This window comes from Chiloscyllium plagiosum, unplaced genomic scaffold (genome assembly GCF_037043375.1).
Source record: "Chiloscyllium plagiosum isolate Xiang-an unplaced genomic scaffold, Cpla_swu_hap1 HiC_scaffold_12, whole genome shotgun sequence".
Taxonomy (NCBI): domain Eukaryota; kingdom Metazoa; phylum Chordata; class Chondrichthyes; order Orectolobiformes; family Hemiscylliidae; genus Chiloscyllium; species Chiloscyllium plagiosum.
Window position 1 is genome coordinate 45681585 of NW_028270150.1, and position 20430 is coordinate 45702014.

Genomic DNA, 20430 nt, shown 5'->3' on the forward strand with positions numbered 1-20430 from the left:
CTCTTATTATAAACAGCATCTTATTCTCATGCATCTTTAATGTAGTCAATTCCTTTCCTTAAACTTACAAGCCATAAGATTAGGGTGGGAATCAGATGTAATAATACAAAAGAGAAGCAAATTTCAGAAAAGGACTGAGAAGAACAGATCATGTGATAGCAAGTAAGGCATCAATAAGGTCCAGATTGGTTTTACAGTGCATAAACGCACAGACTATGATAAATAAAATTGATAAGCTGCAGACACAGGTAGACATGAAGGATATAATGTCACGGCGGTAATGGAGATCTGGCTCAAAAAGTAAAGTATAGGATTGGATATTATATAGCCCTGGAAAGGATGTGTTCAGGAAAAGTAGGGAGCAAAAGAAAGGGTGGGTTGCACCTTTAATTAAGGGCAATATTACAAGTCTGGAGAGAGGATAAAATTAAGGACTCAATCTATTTGGTTAGATAAAAGAGGTACCATTACATTACTAACTATATTCGATAGGCAACAATTAGTAAGAAATATAAAGGGACAAATTTGCAACAAAATTACAGGGAGATGCAAAAACCATAGATTTTTGGCCATCAGGGAGTTTAATTATCCTAATTTATATTGAAAAAGCACCAGCCTACAGGGCAGAGAAGAGAAAGAGTTTCCAAAGTGTAAAGGTTCAAGAAGGCAGCTCGTCACACCTTCTCAAGGGATGGGCAACAAATTCTGGCCTAGGTAGCAATGCCTACATCCCATGAATTAAATTAATTTAAAAAAACTTCAGTTATGTTGACAGATTGGAGAAGAGGAGATAAGGACATTTTGTAGAGGTGTTCACAAGTCATGATCTGTTTAGACAAAGGAGAAAGGGAGAAATTCTTTCCATTAGCTGAAGAGTAAGAGCACACCGACTTAATTTAGTGGCAAAAGAACCAAAGAAAACATGCCAGCGGTCAGGATCTGAAATGCACAGCTGGAGAATGTGATTCACTCATGACTTTGAAACAAAAATTGGATAAGTAACTCAATGGAGAAGGGAAACTGTAGGAATACAGGAAATGGCAGGGGAGTGGGACTGGCTGAACTGATTTTACAAATATAGGCAAACAAGACAGATTAGCCTTTTTCCGTGAGAAGGTCACAATCAATCTACTCAAATAGTATTATACTCACTACTTTTATTTCCTCCTTCAAGCAGACAGGAATTCCATCCAGTGGGGACAGAGGCTCATTAGCTTGATATCGAGCAGTGGAGGCTTCTGCCATCTACACATAGGAACAGAAAGTCTGTGTTGAAATGTAGCAGCATACTTGGGCTGACATAATCTTATTTCATTTCAAACATTTTTCTGGCATTGACAATTTCAGTCACTCATCAGACAAGAATTGCTGCTTAACAAAGATCAAAAGTCTATGACACTGAAGCATAAGTAGGCCATTCAGTCCATCGTGTCTGCTCCACCATTCAATGAGATCATGGTCTGAAAATCCACAAATCCATGCTCATTCCTTGTTGCCATAACCTTTGATTTCCTTAACGATTAAAAACCTACATTTTCTCACCGTTGAATACACTTGACAGCCTTCCGCAGTGAAGGCCTCCACAGATTCACTAACCTCAGGAATAAAATTCCTCCTTTTCTGTTTTAAATGGGTGACCCCTTAATCTGAGATTATGCCTTCTGGTCTTAGATTCTCCCACAAGTGAATCAACCTCTTCTAACAAGTCCCCTAAGCATCTTATATGTTTTATGCTTCTAAACTCCAGTGAGTAGAAGCTAAACCTACTAAACTCCCCTCATAAGAAAATACCTTCATATCTCGAATTAATGTCATGAACCTTCTCTGGATTGCCTCCAATGCCAGCATATTTTTCCTTTAGGTAAGGGGACCAGAACTGTTCAGTTTTCCAGATGCAAGCTAACTAGTGCTGTGCATAGTTTTAGCAAGATGTCCCTACTTTTATACTGTATTCCATTCCCTTAGAAATGAACGCCAACAGTCTATCTGCCTTCCCTGTTACCTGCTGATTTTAGATGCTAGCCTTTTGTGATTCATGCGTGAGGACTCCCTAATCCCTCTGTGCTGTAGCTTCCAGGCATCAGTAACTTTTCCACTTATTACGTATTTATTATTCTCCATTAACAAAAATGTATTCATAAAGATAAAATGGTAACATGAAGGATACAGTGACACCTAAATGTAATAGGATCCACCGACGGGGAAAGGATGGTGCTGCACCAAAGATGGGTAAGCACAGATTGAACAGATTAGAGAAAGTGGATAGCTCCATAGAAATAAGTTGCTGGGAGAGTAAATCAGAAAGAAACGTCCATTAAAAGATCACCACGACACAGCTTAGCATTCAATTGCACAGAGTCTGTTTATGCAATGTTTCTCTCCGACTGTTGGATTGGTTTCTAGTATTTTCATTTACATTCATTAATTATGTAATATTGTACATCAGATATTGACCTGCTGTACATTGTGCATTTGCTTTTAAATAATATCTCAGGCAATTGTTTTTGTTACTACCATTTGAAAGTACAGCAGGTATTGTTCTCAGGAATGTGTGAGGTAGAACAGTATGTGATCTGTAGAATTTGCTACAGTATTTATCCTTGCAGTGAAGTATGAGAGAAAGCTCTTTATTTCACTCGGAATTATTCTTCTTCTGGCTTTGAAAGGTATACCATTGTACAGCTTTTGGCAAGCTTACAAGTAGCATATTAGAAGAATTCCTGACCGTGCGCTGATAAATTAGAGTTGCTGCTAAATTCTTACAAGACTTGTTCTTTTCAGTCAAGTTAGATGTAATTCTTTTCTGCAGCCAATCTATTACTAATCTGTTTCAAAATAACTGTTAGTACAGGCCCCATTAAGTGATCATTGCAGAAATTTGCCACTCTATCCCAACCAACAATTGCAATCAAGTATGTTCTGTGAAGTATACACAGATTAGCTTTACACTCCCACAAAATTAAAACCAACTCCGAAATCGATTTTGCCCATCTCTTACCCCAACAATAAAAAAAATAGCATTTCTGAGAGTCGGGAGGGGTGCCAATTCCAGTGAGCATGTAAAATGATGAACTGTGTACCTACAATTTCCTGAGTTTTTTCCATTTGGAACACCAAATTATTAAGTTACCCATCCCTTTTACCCATCCTGTTCTAAAACCATATTTTTTTTAAAGAAATGGAGTACAGAGTGAAAAATGAAAGAACACAAAAGTTGTATGTGGAGAGGAGAATGGGTGATTAGTGGATGTACAGCACCTGCAATAAGTTAAAGCAAAATATAACTGAGACACAGATTCAATTCCTAACTGTGCTACATTAAAGGATAAGAAGAGATTGCTACAATCAGCACCTCTTTATTCGTGAAAATAGCCATTAGGAAGAGCACTTTTAGGCTTGTTCTGGCTTAGGTGGTTTGTTATTCTATCAATGTCAGTCTTTTGCCAATCTTGCCAACCATGATTGGTTGGACTTATAAATTTAACAAACATTTCAAACAAGGCTTATGCAAAATTTTCACATCTATGAAAACGCCGCTAGCAGGAACCAAGCGAGAAGCAGAAGACAGAGATAAGGAAAGAAATCCTGGACACATGACGAATAGTGCAGGGACTGAAGAATGAAGAGAAATTCAGATGTGCACTGAACAATGCAAGAGAAATTTGCAGACAAGACGTATAGCGATCATTTTGATCCATTAATTCTTCAATGAAAATGTGTTCCAGATGTCCAGATTTTTGCATCAACAGTATTACATGTGTGTACTGCGACAATCATTGAGTAAAATGGTTAAAATCAAGATGCTAAGTTGTTTAATAAAATGAAAGAAAAATGCTTCAGAGTACCAGTATTTAAAGTAAAACCAAAGAGATAGAAAGCTCAACAGGTCCAACAGAATTGTTGGGGAGAGAAAGAGATATCCTCCAGACTCGCATAGTTTCTCTAGCACTTTCAGTTTTTACTACTACATTTTTATCCATATCACTCAAAAAGTCCATCACACAGTCTAGCCATTAAAATCTCCTGAGTAAACATTGAAGGTTCCATAGTGGATGTAAGAAGGATTACTATTATTTTTGATAAATACAGTATGCTACAAACCTTCATTATTAGGTGACCCTCATATTGCACAATAGCACGCAATGGTATAACGGCTTCATCAGCATCTTCTAGAGCACTTATTACATTCGTAGCAACTTGGGTTGGAGTTATCTTACCTGACCTGTATAAATGAAAAACTGAATGGGTTAGAATGGTTTATTTAAACATATTGTTAATGAACAGACCAACTGATTAACTAAGAACAATATACTAAACATTACAGTCAAATTACTCAACATATTACTTCTTTACCTGATACTAGGAAAAGGAAAGTACATGTTGTTGACAGTGGGGTGTAGCCAACAATGTTTAAAAATATTGTCATGTTGCTAACGGGGTGGAATAAACAGTTTCATCTTCACTACTTGGGTGAATGCACTGCATGCCAATAGAATGAAAACTGGAATTTCAGCTGTGCTAGCTTACTATCCGTTTATAAGTGTGTTTTATGTAATTTATCCATTAGCTGCTGAACTAGAAATAAAATATCCAAAGATTGGTATTTTATAAAAGTACATAACATACAGATTTCAGTTACAGAATAAAACAAAATCCAGAACACGAAAAGGTTCCTTGACTCAGTGAGCCTGTTTTATATAATGTTCTACAACGGGCTTCCTCTCCCACACCATCTGTTAATCCCAAACATTTCCTTGAAAGAAAAATCAAAAGTTATTAAATATTGCTTTAATTCTAAATCGCCACAGTTATTAAAACATTTATTTTTAAATCACTCGAGTCTACTTCAATTTCTCAGGACTTGTTCGACAAATCCACTAGCTTGATGGAACAAAAAAGATTTTCCAAACTAAGCTGTGAAAACGTTTGTTTTGGTGGGAGTGGGAAGAGACATTAAGGAAATAATTAAATTGCATTTTACGTTTACTTACTTGTATCCTTCCAGAAAGTCAGAGATAGTGTTGAAGCTAAATCCAAGCCTCTCTTCAGTCATACTGCAAATTGTATATATAAAAATGTCACTCAGCAAATTAAAATCAACTTATACTTAAAAAGATTAGAACTTTTAAATACCCTGACAGATCCTTTTGACAATTGTTTCTGACAGGTATGTTGATAACTACAATGAGTTTGACAGTTCTGTATGCTATGAAATTGCTGGAAGTAGACAAAAAAAGGGCACATCACCCCCACCAAACGGTGACCTGGAAACAGATTCAAGGGTACCAAATGAATTCACAAAGTTCAAACCTGCTCTTACCAAGTTTAATCTGTACAAGGTTAACACAATTCCACTTCAAGAGAGACAGTCAATCATTAAAATGGATAGCGACATCCTAAGATATGCATGTGTGAAATCCAAACCTGCCAAAATGGGAGTTTCTTGGGAGTGGGACTTATAACCATTGGCTATTTCTACCATTATGGTGATAATCTAGGCATTAATTTCAGAAATGAAAGTCCCATGTCTTTAATATATATTATGATATTGAAGGCTACTGATCAGGTCTGTGCACCTTCCCTGGACTGCCTCTTGTGCATCAACATTGTCCTTTAATCTCCAATACTGCTAACCTTCTGATCCCAAAAGCATGGTTCATAGCTTTTAAAATAACTTCTAAAAATGTAGTCACTGGCAGTATTTATTTTTATTCCTGAGAAAATGGCAAAATGTCTCATCAGGATACTGTACAAATTTAATACAATCTCCTCTTTCTGACATTGTGGTTCAACATTTTGTTGATTCTGCTGTGTTGCATTGGTTCATCATGTTTAAAAGAAATATAGGCCTGGACTTTCCACACAATACCCATTATTGTTGGACTGCAGGTTCAAATGTTTCTGGGCCTATATTCTATTTTCTATATTTTTATATTTCAGGCCAAGTCTTCAAAGCTCAGCTTCTTCAGAAATGCAGAGGAATCAGTTTATAGGAGGGTCTTAATGCAGCATTGTGGTGTTAGGAAGGGTAGGTCTGGATAGGTCTCTTTTTTTTTACAAGTCTACCTGCTCTAATGCAAGTTTGAACATTTGTGTGAAGGTATGAGTGGATTTGTGAATGTAGATTGGATGAGTAGGGTAGTCAAGGGTCTTTGGGTCCGATTAAACTCCTTCAGATTTAACTTATGGGGGGGGGGGGGGGCAGTCAGGTCAAGTAGGAAATAATAAGAGTTAATCAGGTTCAGGTTAAGAGGCTGGTCAGGAATGTAACAAAAACAGAAACCCAGTAGGACTGGTAGGATCTTTGGAAATAAAGCTGAATTAGCATCAAGACCAGTGATTCTTGTTGAAAACTGTTTTCCCTCCAATTTCTGCTTTTGTGTCAGATCTCTGCATCTACAGTTCTTTGTTTTATTATCGCAAGGGATGTAGCTGTGTGGTTGGGGGGTATTGTAATCTGGAGTTGAAAGGGAATTGGGGTGGGCTCAGTGAATGTGATGAGGGCATAGTCAGTTCTGTAGCTACCCAAGAGTTAGACTACATTCTAATCTAACATTTCCCACACTACTAACCAGATAGTACGTTAGAGTTGGCTGAAGACAGGGGATTTTCCTGCAAGAAATTCACACTTCCAAGACATTTCCAGCATAGGTCAGTTCATCGGGACATTCACAGTGTCTCAACATGCATCCAGAATTATGCATCCCATCGTGGATGATCTAGAGACTGGAAAATCTGGTTATGAAGTTAGCCTCAAAATCCTAGAGAAACTCTGACAAGCTAACTAAGATAATGGGTGACAGTAATCACATGGATATAACTTGCCTGTAATTTAATAAAGATTAATTTTGTACACAAGTACTTGAGAAGGTTAATACTCATGAAATTAAAGGAAAATTAGCTACCTTGTTTAACATTTGTTTGGCAGAGAAGGGCAAAAAGAGAAAATTTTTAAAAAGCTTACAAAAGGGTGAGGAAAGATTTTACTATACGATGCATGTTACAGATACTGAAAATGCCAATTACATGACTTGCTAAAGGGAAATTAACTGCATTCAAAGGAAGTGAGGGAAAAAAAAATCAATAAATATAGAAAATTAACAAATGATAAGATAACGTTTAACGATCAGAAATACAAGGATATACGAAGAATGTGTCCTTTTTGACAAGAGGGCAAAGAATTGAGATATCACGTTGGACATATAGTCACATCAATTATGGACATATCTATAAACACTGCTGAACAGCATAAGACTGTGCAAGACAGATACAGCAACAGGAGTGCAAGAAATCTCTGCTGCCTTCTCATATCTTAAGTGATGTATGCACCTAAGCAGAGTTTGATTCAGGCCAGCACTTTTGACCAATTCCAACACTGGTTCCTGCATTAATCTAATGTGGAGCTGCCAGTGTCGGACTGGGGTGGATAATGTCAGAAGTCACACAACACCAGGTTATAGTCCAACATGCTTATTTGAAATCACGAGCTTCACAAATCACAAGTAACTTCACCTGACGAAGGAGCAACACCCTGAAAGTTTGTGATTTCAAACAAACCAATTGGACTATAACCTGGCGTTGTATGACTTCTGACTTTGCAATAATATAGCTTGTAATGTGTGATAAAGATTGAATTACCTCATTAATCACTTGCATCTCATCCATTGTGGAGTATTAGGCAAACCATTTTGAAACATATTTAAAAAGAGACACTCAAATTTTTTGAAAATTGAACTTGTAATTCCCTTGCTTTACTAGGTTTATAAACCAGGCATTAGAGTGCTACCCTTCTTTGCAACTTAATTATACTATCAAGCAATTCAAATTTAAATTACGTTGTAGATTATATAAACATGTGCATTGTACAATTATGATTCATGAAATACTCTAGTAAGAAACTTAATTTGCAATTCATTCATTAAAATTCACTGGTTCTCTGGCAACTGTCTCAGAATAAAAGCAAATGATCAAAATTAGTAATTTCTGGTTTAAGGTTTTTAAATATGCACATCACTTTGGAAACAAAACACCTATTGAGAACGTCTGTGGTTAAACCTTACCCAGCCCTGAATACCCACCTCAATTGTAGAACTTCATTTAGAATACTGTCACTTGTTCTATCTCTTGGTGGTTCACTGTTTCCATCAGGAACAACAATAGGAATGAACACCGGGTCTTCTGGAATAACTAGGTGCCGCAACAAGGTAAGATTGGTTATCCTAGAAACAGGAGCACATTTCTTTTTAAATTGATGTTAAATTGCTGTTCAATTCTTGTATTTCCCCTCTTTCTCTCTCTTGGCTAGCATCCAAAGGTCATTTTCAACAGGGTTGTTGAGCCAAGTGATTGCTCTCAGAAGTACTATCACTCACTTTGTCTAACACAAGGCTTTTCTCAAGTTCCTTGTTCAGATTTAGTTGCTTTCAAATACAACTAAGCAGCATTAAGTTTCTGAATCTAGGTTGCAAATGTAAATTAGGTTGGTTGCATCAACATTAAATCTACATTGGACACTCAGTATAAACAGAATGCTAAGGCCTGAATAGAATCCGAACTCAAGAGAAGTTTGCTCAAAGAAAGGGGCAAGTGTGAATGACTACTAAAACCACAGGATGGGCCCAATCTTGATCCTTCAGACTCCCAGCAGCTGAATAGACATCAGCAAAATTAACACCAAAATATACTAGATGATCTTTCCACTACTTCTTGAATGTCAAGGTGGAGATAGCAGGGACGGGAGTTAGTGCACTACAAATCAGACCAGCAGAGGTGCAATTACTTCAATCATCTAGTTTTGCAGTGAACCAATGGCACTCATCGCAGATCTCAAGGAAAGTGACACAAAAAGATCTCACAATTTCTGTGGCTTGGATTTGATCATCGTCAATTTCAATTCAGCTCTAATATCCACTCCCAAAATCTCAAGCACCTAATAACACTGATGTCAAGCAGCTAGTCATATTGAACAATTCTCATTGACAGCAAACCAGGAGATTAAAGTACTGATTATCTTGCACTTCTTAATCATTTTACAGGGAATGAAACGAAGATTGTTTCAAACAGGAGCTTAATGTAGAAGATGAAGTATCAAACTTTAAAAGAAAACCTATGAATACTGCATACATATTGGAGAAATTCAGCATTACTTAAATATAGAGTCAGTTTTTCAAGATGAGAAAGGTTGCTCAGCCACTCAGGCCCAGAGAAACTAATTTCATATTGACTTAGTAAACCACTTCATATCTAGTTATCCCCAGTCAAAGAAGGTGCAGCTTTTTAAAATGCTTCCTATAGCAATCATAGTGGAAGCTTACATGAAATGGCATTATTTCTAAATTTTCCACCTATAGGGACCTTAGTAACTTCTAGATTTTCACATTAGTCTTTGCATATTGCACCAGTTGCTGCTTATCACTGTTGTACTTTAAGCACAATTTCACTTTGATGGGGGCACTTTAAGACTAAACAAAATGTAACCTCTTCATTATAGTTTCCATGGCACATTTAGATGATATGTTTGGAAAACTGTGGTCTCCTGTTAACTGGCCAATGTGGTGGTGTCAGCAAATCAGCCTTCTTTTAATCTGTGCCATCATGTAGCACCATCAATGCAGTTATTGTATTAAGATTGTCCTTTATCCTGTACAAAGGATTTTATAAAACTAAAACATTTGGATGTATTCAACTGATGTTGATTTTTGGTATAGCTGATGGCACAGTTAATTGTTTGATCCGCAAACACATGATGGACCTAGTTTGATTGTCAAAGTAACAACGAGACCAACAAAGCTGGTATTTAATTATCATTGCATCTGGCCAATAAATCTATTAATGATCATCATTCCAACGTATTGAACACGAAGCTGGCTTGTAATAGTGGTAGGTTCTTACCTACCATGCAGGGGGCCTCACTTTCAATTCCTGACCAATGCATGGCAAATCTTTTCTTCTTTTAATGGTGCAGTGTCTCTACCTCTGGGCCAGGAGACCTGGTTTCAAGTCCAACCTGCTCCAGCAGTGTATCATTATACCTATGATGTGTGTATACGAACACGTAAAGTAAAATCTTAACAAGGAGTTGAACATCTGATGTTCCTGAGAACTCAGCTCATCACTTATGGATAGATCTCTAGTTAAAATGCAAAAGTCCAGAAGGTGCTTTCCAAGATGTCCTGATCCAACATGACCTTCCCAAAACTGGTACTTTGCTAAAAACTCACCAAGCAAACACAATGAATCTGAGCAGGTTATAAGAAAGTTAAACTCACCCACAGATAGTTTAGCTTATCCATGTCAGTTTAATTACTCTTTTTTAATAGCATGATAAGACTTAGTTACTGCTAAACAGTCTCTCTGGCAGTAAAAATTAACTTCTACATGAGCGTACTGCTCTCTTTCCAGTTTTAATTACTGTTGTATAGTCTGGAAAAATAATTTTTTTAAACTTTTACTTCCGATACTTTTCTCTCTCAATCTAATCTTGCCTTCCCTCTATTTAGCTTTGTGACCTGATACTTCATTCAATCACCTAATGAAGGAGCAGCGCTCCGAAAGCTAGTGCTTCCAATTAAACCTGTTGGACTATAACCTGGCGTTGTGTGATTTTTAACTTTGTACACCCCAGTCCAACACCGGCATCTCCATATCATTCAATTTGAGTACAGAACAGAGGATTCTTGCTTTAATTTAAAGAACACTGGAGGGTCAGCCTCTGCAGTATTGTGTGCAGTTCTAATCCCTTGTCAAGAAACAATGGACCTTCCAGAGAGGGAATGCAGTGGAGGTTCACCAGACTGATTCCTGGAATTATGGACTGTCTGACAGGAATGACAGAGAGGAGACTGTGCCCGAATTCTGTTGTGTTCTCAGAAGAATGAGTGGCAATCTCATAGAATTTAACAATTTTTCAATTGACCCCCAGCTGTGAGATCTAGAATTAGGAGACACTGTTTCAATAAAAGGCAAGCCACTTGAGATGGAGATGAGAAGGAACTTCTTCACCTGAAGGTTCCAAACATTTGCAAGTCTCTAAAGGGCTATAGAATCTCAGTCATTTAATTAAGTCAAGACAATAGGATCAGGAAATATAGGAATGTTATGGGAATATGACATTGGGTAGATGATCAGCATGATCCAAAGTCATAGAACAGGCTTGAGGGGCTGAATCACCTCCTCTGCTCCTATGTGTGTGTTAACAGTTCTTAAATTTAATTGGTTAAGGAAACACACAATTGCTTAGCGTATTCAAGCAGATCTGAAGTGCCCTATACTGCACTATTTTGATATCCCACTTACAACAACTGATGGTGAAAAGCTTAATTAAAATGAGCAAGGGTGAGCCAAAGGAACAGCAGATGACATCATATGCTGGCACAGTGAATTCTAGCTAAATTTCAGTGATCAGGTCTTATAATTTCAGGTGATTTCATTCTTACTGAAGAATTAAAACATTTGCAAATACTATACCTCATGATCAGTGGAATTAAAATCAGCTGTCCAAAGATCTGAAAAATAACCATAAAATACAAAATTACAGCAATGATAAAGAGCTTCATTCACACAAGGTTGAAGTTTGTTTTTAAAAGGAAATCAAATGTAAACAAAAACTTTTGGGTGAAACACCCATGGTTTAGGTGCATTTGCTTAATCCAGTGTGACAACCACCACATAGATATTGGGCCGACTACTACAATAACTTATCTGCTTAAACAAGGCTATTATTTTTATGACAAAGAACAGCAAACCACTCCATAAAGATACTATTCATTAACAGCGTAACAAAGCCTCACCTGAAAGTAATTTAACATATGACCAATGTGGAAAAAGTATGTTTATTACCTTATAGTGCTCCTGCAACAATGCTCATACCTTGAAAGCAGTTGTCTGATGCAAAATAGGGCATAGTTTAAGGGAAAGCTAGTGTCAGACATTATCCTACAATGTAAATGGACTATGTTTTAAGAAATGTTATTTTAATTGTCTTAAAATGAAATAAACTAGAAAATGAGAAAATCACATTTGAATGTTTGCTAGGTTACAACTACTTCAACTACTGTCAGAGGAAAAAAATCCCAACTGGTATGTTATTATGTTGCAGTTCTTATTTCTCAACAAGTCTGCCCTAAAACAAAACTGAAAGAATAAGACTAGATTTTGTTAGCGGCTTGATCTGGAGGTAGTTACAGGAGGGAATACAAACCTGCCTATTGATCCATCTCTCTTGTTTAACATATATATTGCAGAAAGCACAGTCAAAACCACCTTGCCTCTTAAGAAAGCACATCTGAAATTATTTTTTGATGGCAGAAGTTAATTTTACTCTAATTGTTTAATCATTGTCACAACAGGTGCAGCTCTGAAAGACCTAAGACTCAGAACCACCTGCTTGCTTTTCTTTGACCAGTCAGAAGGACAAATACAAAATATCACATTAATTTGAAGCAACAACTGTGTTTGGGTTTCAAAAGCGGCTCAATCCAGTTTGATTTACTTTAAACTAGAAATGGCACTTTACAGAAGAGTTGTTTAATCTAGATCATAGAAGTATAAGCAATAGGTAGCTTAATTGCTTTAATTCATATCTTTTTATCTCTAAATCTGGCTTCAAATATACGGCAGACTGGAGAGTCGAGAGCACTTTCTTTTTTGTTGAGATCTTGGGTTAAAGTATCTACAGTTCAAAATTTGTCCTTAATAAGAAGCTGTAGTTCAATAATTATGTACTATTTATGCAATATCCAAAGGACTTGAATAAGGAAAATTACAGTGATTGGTACAGTGGGCTCAGAATATGAGACAACAGGCTCCCCAACACATTTAAAGACATAGAAACACTGAATATAAGATGAGCAAATGTTCCTCAGCTAGTCTACATTGGCATCCCTCTAACTGCTCTTCAAATCAATCACCAAGGAAAGATATCAGAAATTTAGGCACTCCTGTCATTAATTCAAACAAAGTTTCAATGTGGTTTTCGAGTGGATGTGGCTCGTACCCAAGACAATGGTCAGAGTGCGATACACAAAACTTCACCTGTTGAATGGATTGAGCTTTTTAGATTTGAGAGATACTATTAACATTTACAGGTTTGTTAACATACTTTATTATTTAAGTGATGGGAATATCAAGAAGTTTGTTTTTCGACTTGTTCACTCCATGCCTCATAAGGGTACATGGAAAGTAATTTATAGTCAGTTACAGCAGTAAGTTATAAAAGGTAGTTAAATAAAGAATGAATTTGAAGTAGCACCTTAGGGAACAAAATTGTCTCACAAAACCAACAAGCAAGCAACAGCCTGACATGATCATACACATACTTTACAGACAATGACCACCATCTTTATGTCCTAATCCACTGGCAAGACAGATCCAGCAGAAGTGATGGCACAGCAGTGTATAATCCGAAGGGAGTTGCCCTGGGAATTGAGTCAGACTCCATAAAGTCTCATAGCATCAGGTAAAACATGAACGCAGAAATATCCTGCTGATTACTGTGTACCATCCTCCCTGAGCTGATAAATCCGGTATTCCACCACGTTGAAAACAATTTGAGGAAGCAGAGAGGACGGCAAGGGTGCAGCATGTGCCCTGAGTGGGTGACATCATATTCCATCATCAGGAATTACATTGCAGCCCCCTATTGATCAACCTGGTTTCAAGTCCCACCTGGTTGATACGTATGTCATAGCAAATCTAAACAGATTGGTTAAAGTTGTCTGGGAGGTGAGCTGTACTTTCAGGGAGCTCTGGTGATAGCTTCCCTACATCTAAGCCAAAGTCCCAGGTTCAAGTCCTACCTGCTCCAGAGATTAGATTAGATTAGATTACTTACAGTGTGGAAACAGGCCCTTCGGCCCAACAATTCCACACCGACCCGCCGAAGCACAACCCACCCATACCCCTACATTTACCCCTTACCTAACACTACGGGCAATTTAGCATGGCCAATTCACCTGACCTGCACATCTTTGGACTGTGGGAGGAAACCGGAGCACCCGGAGGAAACCCACGCAGACACGGGGAGAACGTGCAAACTCCGCCCGAGGCAGGAACTGAACCCAGGTCTCTGGCGCTGTGAGGCAGCAGTGCTAACCACTGTGCCACCGTGCCGCTCTGAACAAGTTAAATAGAAAATATCTACCTCAAGGAATTCCTATAGAGAAAAAAAAAGTTGAAAGACTAATAGAATACTGACCTTGAGTTCTACAGGACTAAAGTACAAGGATATAGGTCTTTGTGTCATCCAAACATATTTATCATCATCCCTACATTCTCATCTACATCATTCATGAAAATCACAAACAATAATAGACCCACCACTGATCCCTGTGGTATTACACTGCCCACCAGTAACCAGCCTTCCATCAACAGCCTCAATGTTCTACCACTTTTGAGCCAATTTTGGATTGAACTTGCCAAGTTATCCAGGATCCCATGAGCTTTTATCTTCTTGACTAGTTTCCCATGTGGGACCTTTTCAAATGCCCTGCTGAATCTTAAAACCACATTAACTGCCCCACCCTCATCTAAACATATGTCACCTCCTCAAAAAATTCCACTAGATTCGTTAGGCACGACCTGCCTCAAACAATGTCCTGTTGACTATTCCTTGCTTCTCTAAATGGAGATTAATGTTCTCCTTCACTATTTTCACCAATAGTTTCTCCACTACCGATGTTACAGTCACCAGTCTACAGTTTTCTGGTCTCTCTCTACAATCCTTCTTGTAAAGTGGAACTACATTAGCTCTTCTCCAGTACTCTGGCACCTTGCCTGCGGCCAGAAACAATTAAAACATTTGGGTCAGGCCCCTACATTTCCTCCCTCGTCTACTACAACAGTCTTGGATGCAACTCATCTGGACCTGGGAATTTGTCCCCTTATGAATCCACACAAACCTCTAATTACTCCTCGCTTCTAATATCAGTATGCTCAAGAACTTTATAGGCCATCTTTTCAAAGTCTATACTTACATCTTCCTTTTCCCGAGTAATGAAAGGATGTCAAATACTCATGTACATGGCAGGTTGGTTAGCAAGTTAGAAATGTTTGTGATTTATAGGTCCACAGCAGCATAAATTAGAATTGGCCAAAAGATAGGAAACAGCGGATAAGTATAGATGGGCATTTCTCAAAATGGAATTGAGTTGAAAATGATATTCCCCAGAGATCAGTGTTTGGATCCTTGCTTTTTCTGATTTATTACAACAGGATCTGGACCAGATGGGCCAAGTGGCAGATGAAGTTTAATTCAGATAAGTACGAGGTGCTGCATTTTGGGAAAGCAAATCTTTGCAGGACTTATAAACTTAATGGTAAGGTCCTAGGGAGTGTTGCTGAACAAAGAGACCTTGGAGGGCAGGTTCATAGCTCCTTGAAACTGGAGTCGCAGGCAGATAGGATAGTGAAGAAGGCGTTTTGTATGCTTTCCTTTATTGGTCAGAGTATTGAGTACAGGAGTTGGGAGGTCATGTTGCAGCTGTACAGGACATTGGTTAGGCCGCTGTTGGAATCTTGCGTGCAGTTCTGGTCTCCTTCCTATCGGAAAGATGTTGTGAAACTTGAAAGGGTGCAGAAAAGATTTACAAGGATGTTGCCAGGGTTGGAGGATTTGAGCTACAGGGAGAGGCTGAACAGGCTGGGGCTGTTTTCCCTGGAGCGTTGGAGGCTGAGGGGTGACCTTATAGAGGTTTACAAAATTATGAGGGGCATGGATAGGATAAATAGACAAAGTATTTTCCCTTGGGTCGGGGAGTCCAGAACTAGAGGGCATAAGTTTAGGGTGAGAGAGGAAAGATATAAAAGACACCTAAGAGGCAACTTTTTCACGCAGAAGGTGGTACGTGTATGGAATGAGCTGCCAGAGGATGTGGTGGAGGCTGGTACAATTGCAACATTTAAGAGGCACTTGGATGGGTATATGAATAGGAAGGGTTTGGAGGGATATGGGCCGGGTGCTGGCAGGTGGGACTAGATTGGATTGGGATATCTGGTCGGCATGGACAGGTTGGACCGAAGGGTCTGTTTCCATGCTGTACATCTCTATGACTCTATGGGTGTTGAGGGCAAAATCTCTAAATTTTGATAGTAAGCTAGGGAGAATGCTTAATTGAGGATGATACTGAATGAATTCTGAGAGATATTGACAAATTAGCCAAATGGGCAGACCCCTAGCAAATGAAATTCAATGCAGTGAAATGTGAGGGTTAATGCATTTTGGTAGACCAATCATGGGGAGATAATATAGATTCAATGGTATAACTTTAAGGGAAGAACAGGAACAGAGGGACTGGTTCAAGTGTAAAATTCTCTGAAGGTAGCCTAGCAAATTGAAACAGTTGTTAAGGCAGCTTGTAGGATCCTTAGGTTTATAAATAGTGACATACATCACAAGGAAGTGATGCTACATTTCTCCAAATCACTGGCACATTTGGAGTAGTGTGTTAAGTTGTGGGCAACTTATTCAATGGAAGGTTGTTGAGAAGATTAAGAGGTGATCTTACTGAGATGTTCACATTTATGAACAATTTTGACAGGGTAACGAAGGATATTCTGTTTCCACTAGTTGGTAGATTAGTAACCAGGGGTCGCAATTTCGAGATTATCAGCAGGAGCGCTGGGAAAGTGTGAGATGAGGGAAAACCTCTTTACTCAGAGTTATTAGGATTTGGAATGCACTGCCTGAGTGTCTGGTGGAGGCGGTTTCAAAAAAAAAAAAGAGTTGGATATATATTTGAAGGTGATGACTTTAAAGGCCTATGGAGATGGACTGGAGAATGGGACTAAGTGGGTTGCACTTTGGGGACCCAGTACAGACACGAAGGGTCAAATGGCCTCCTTCTGTACTGTAAAATTCTATGATTCAATATTCTACCAATGTTGTCCAGCTTCACACACCTATTGGCCCCTCAGTGCGTAATTGGCCTTACTCTTTCCCTGGTTATTCTCCTTCCTTTGATATATTTCTAGAACGGCTTGGGATTCTCCCTAATGTTGTCCGCCAGTGTGCTCTCTTGCCTCTCCTTTGCTCTTCTAATTGCTTTATTTGAGATCCACCCCAGCACTTCTTATACTCTCTACAGCCTCTGTTGTTTTGTATCGGTCCCTTTGTATCGGTTGAACACCTCTCTTTTTCTTTTTATCCAGTCCTGAATATTCCTAGACATCCATGGCTCTCTGGGCTTGTTGCTCCAAACTTTCACCCGAAAGGGAACCTGTTGGCGCTGTACCTTTTTGAACACCTTCCACACTTCTGCTATAATTTATCCTCACGTAGCTGTTCCCAATCTATTTTGGCCAGATCCTACCTTATTTTAATAAAATCAGCCTTACACCAATCCAAAATCTTTTCTGCAGACAATCTTTCTCCTTTTCTTTTGAAAAATGCATCACTGCTGTTGACATTATCAATAACTCTCTGGATAGAAAAATGGAAAAACTGTTCTGTGACAAAGTGCATCAGGACAGTGCATCATTGGAACTATTATATCCTCACACCTTTACAGTATATTTAGAGTTACCAATATCTGAAAATGCAGGTTTGTCTGATGTTTTACTGAAGATATTATTCTCATTATCACATTTTTAACTCCCCTACATAAATACAAGGGTAAGCATTAAAATCAATAATGCTTTCAGAAACAAATCTTTCTTGTTCCACAACAATCACATGGCCAGAAAAATAAAGGTACAAAGTTCATCTTGAATAATCATTTCTTTCAAGATCAATTCCAAAATAAAAATCACACAACACTAGGTTATAGTTCAACAGGTTTATTTGGATGCACTAGCTTTCAAAGTGCTGCTCCTTCATCAGCAGAACCACCTGATGAAGGTGCAGTGCTCCAAAAGCTAGTGCTTCCAAATAAACCTGCTGGACGTTGCGCGATTTTTAACTTTGTCCACCCCATTCCAACATCGGCATCTCCAAATCATGAATTCCAAGATATTCACTTACCGTGTTTGACAGATGTGCCATTATTTTCAATGAAAGGCCAGACAGACGTAGTGCTGGCTGCAAAATAGTACAAAAATACTATTTAATAGCTTTAAAAGTTTATTTCTTCTTTCTATTTAAATCATAAGATGATCAATGAATGACTGTTGGATCACAAAAGCATTACTTAGTAAAAATCAACTTCTAATCAATTCCACCCAAGAAGAAACAGGATAATTGTATCGCTTTTTTTGTGTTTGGAGTCATTCTGTTGAATTTTTATTAAATTGAATATAACCACTAACTGAACTTTGAATCACTCACTTTTGTCCTAGTTCCTTTTTATTGGCATGCAGCCATTTGGCAATCAGTCGGAATACATCATTATCCCTCATAGAATAAACTACATAGTTTGTCAACTGGTAAGCAACTTGTTCAGTACCTTATCTACACCGTCATATCTAATCTAATGTTATAAAAAAAACTGAACAGAAATGTAACTTAAAATAAAGTTTAAAAAGTTAGCATGCCTTAGTAGCAGACGGGAATCAAAAATATTTGGCAGGAAAAACAGTTAAAGCTTTAAAAGACAAATAGAATTCTCAGTTTTCACTAGAATTCAGTTCAAACTTGGACATTATCTTAATTTGTAATTGCAGTAGTTTTGGGCACCTCATTCTAGAAAAGGTATAAAAGCAACAGAGGAGTGCAGGTCAAATTCACGAGGATGTAACTAGTAATGAAGGAATAGCTAGAAGAGAAATGTGACAAGTCCACTGGAGCAGAAAGGAAGGTTTTCTGTTCAACAATACATATTGAAAAAACTCAGCAGGTCTGGCAGCATCTCTGGAAAGAAATCAAAGTAAACCTTTCACTTGCTGTGACCCTTCTTGAGACCTATTGAGCTTTTCCTTCAATTTCTGTTTTTGTTTTTGATTTCATGCATTCGCAGTTCTGTTAGTTTTTTTTAAAATGGTAAAATCTGATTTCTGTCAGATTCTGGCCTTTGGGAAGGATTTCCTTTGTTTTTGATGGACTCAATAAAGCAGCCAGACTGCACAAGGACTCCTTAACAGAAGTTGTGATTTCGTTTCATTTAATACTTATGAAGTCATCACCGGTGTAAACTATTAAAGGACATTCAGAACCAAATTCAACATGAGAAATGACTTGATTTATGTTCAAGTGCGGAAATTGCCAGTGGAGTCAAATTGAACCAGATATTGTACCTTATTATAGGATCAATTTGACCCACTTTTGGGTCAGCAATGAAGATTTCACGCCTTTTTCTAGCACTCTCAGTTATTGACTTTGGTTCATTTTGATTGTCTTAGCAACGTTTATTCAAATTCTACAAACCTTATAATTTATGAGATAGCAACAGGAAATGAAATCTAATCGGCTTGCGTGGTTATCTATTTTTATGGTTTCGTGTGTATGCACTGGAGGGGGAGGAGATGTTGATATTTGAGTGAGTATGTCCGAGCAAGAAAACTGAACCCTGCAAAGAAGAAAAGACACTTGGGAGGCTGGGCTGGATATATAAAAAGGGAGACGATTGTAGAAATAACACAAACTGTGGAAACGGCAAAAGTTGAAAAATCTACAGGGAGAGGAAAAAGAATTACAAACATGCAAGAAGTGAATGTAGGGATTGGCCAGTCACACTCAGTTGGGGTGTTTGTCTTGGCTCGGAGCGGCTCGGCTCGGCTCACTTACCATGTCCTTCAGCCCATACTGGAGCGAGCAATCCGCTTTCCCCTTCTCCCGGACCACAGCCTTTGTCCAAGCGCCGGTAAAGCGGTAAAGAAATGCAACATAAAACACAACCAGCAGAAGCAGCAACCAAGCCAACTCCATGGCTGCACAGGGGAGACAAAAGAAAGCAGATTGCCAGCGATGTGCGAGCAGAGCCGGGATGGTCAAGTTCCGATGTGTCCGCAGATGCCGCACGGAATGATCGCCCCAATCGATCCGCCCCGGGTTTTCCGCTCCCGCAGATTTCCTGTACCTGCACCGACTGCTGTCATTAAAGGGGAAGGTCACATATCCGCATTTACCCGATCAAAAATTAACACACGACAGTGCGAGTAAGGCATGAGTAGCAAGGGTTTTTTTTTCCACAACAGAAATTGGCGAAAAAATCTCAGCAGGTCTAGCAGCATCTGTGCAGAGAAAGCAGAATTAACGTTTCGGGTCCAGTGACCTTCCTTTTTTTTGTTTCTGAGTTCCAGTATTCGCAATTCTTTGTTTTTGTTTTGTTTAGACTTTTTTATTAGGTTATTTTGCTGATGATGTTCAGGCAATACAGGGTCTCCTTGAGGGTTTTAATAAAAGATGTTGCATAATAATATCTCTGAATATCTTGTTTAGGAAATATACACGTTGGCATTGAGGGACGACACTCATTAGTAATGCCACTCACTAGTCATTGCGAGGCCCAGGTTAATGCTCCAAAGGGCTTTAGTGGTACTGTGTAGTGTCTGCCAGTGTAC

General features: G+C 38.4%; 1 protein-coding gene across 1 annotated transcript in view; it reads right to left on the minus strand.

Annotated features, from left to right (window-relative positions):
• The window catches only part of LOC122555216 (uncharacterized), a 49051-nt gene extending 28972 nt beyond the window's left edge, over nucleotides 1-20079 (minus strand). Inside the window, exons 1-7 of the mRNA XM_043700980.2 lie at nucleotides 19655-20079; nucleotides 17957-18013; nucleotides 11467-11504; nucleotides 8079-8219; nucleotides 4992-5054; nucleotides 4102-4222; nucleotides 1153-1245 (exon numbers count right to left, since the gene is read on the minus strand). Of these exons, the coding sequence (XP_043556915.1) occupies nucleotides 1153-1245; nucleotides 4102-4222; nucleotides 4992-5054; nucleotides 8079-8219; nucleotides 11467-11504; nucleotides 17957-18013; nucleotides 19655-19795 (654 nt within the window). The 5' untranslated portion in view covers nucleotides 19796-20079. The remainder of the gene's footprint in view (nucleotides 1-1152; nucleotides 1246-4101; nucleotides 4223-4991; nucleotides 5055-8078; nucleotides 8220-11466; nucleotides 11505-17956; nucleotides 18014-19654) is intronic.
• Nucleotides 20080-20430: the final 351 nt, after the last annotated feature.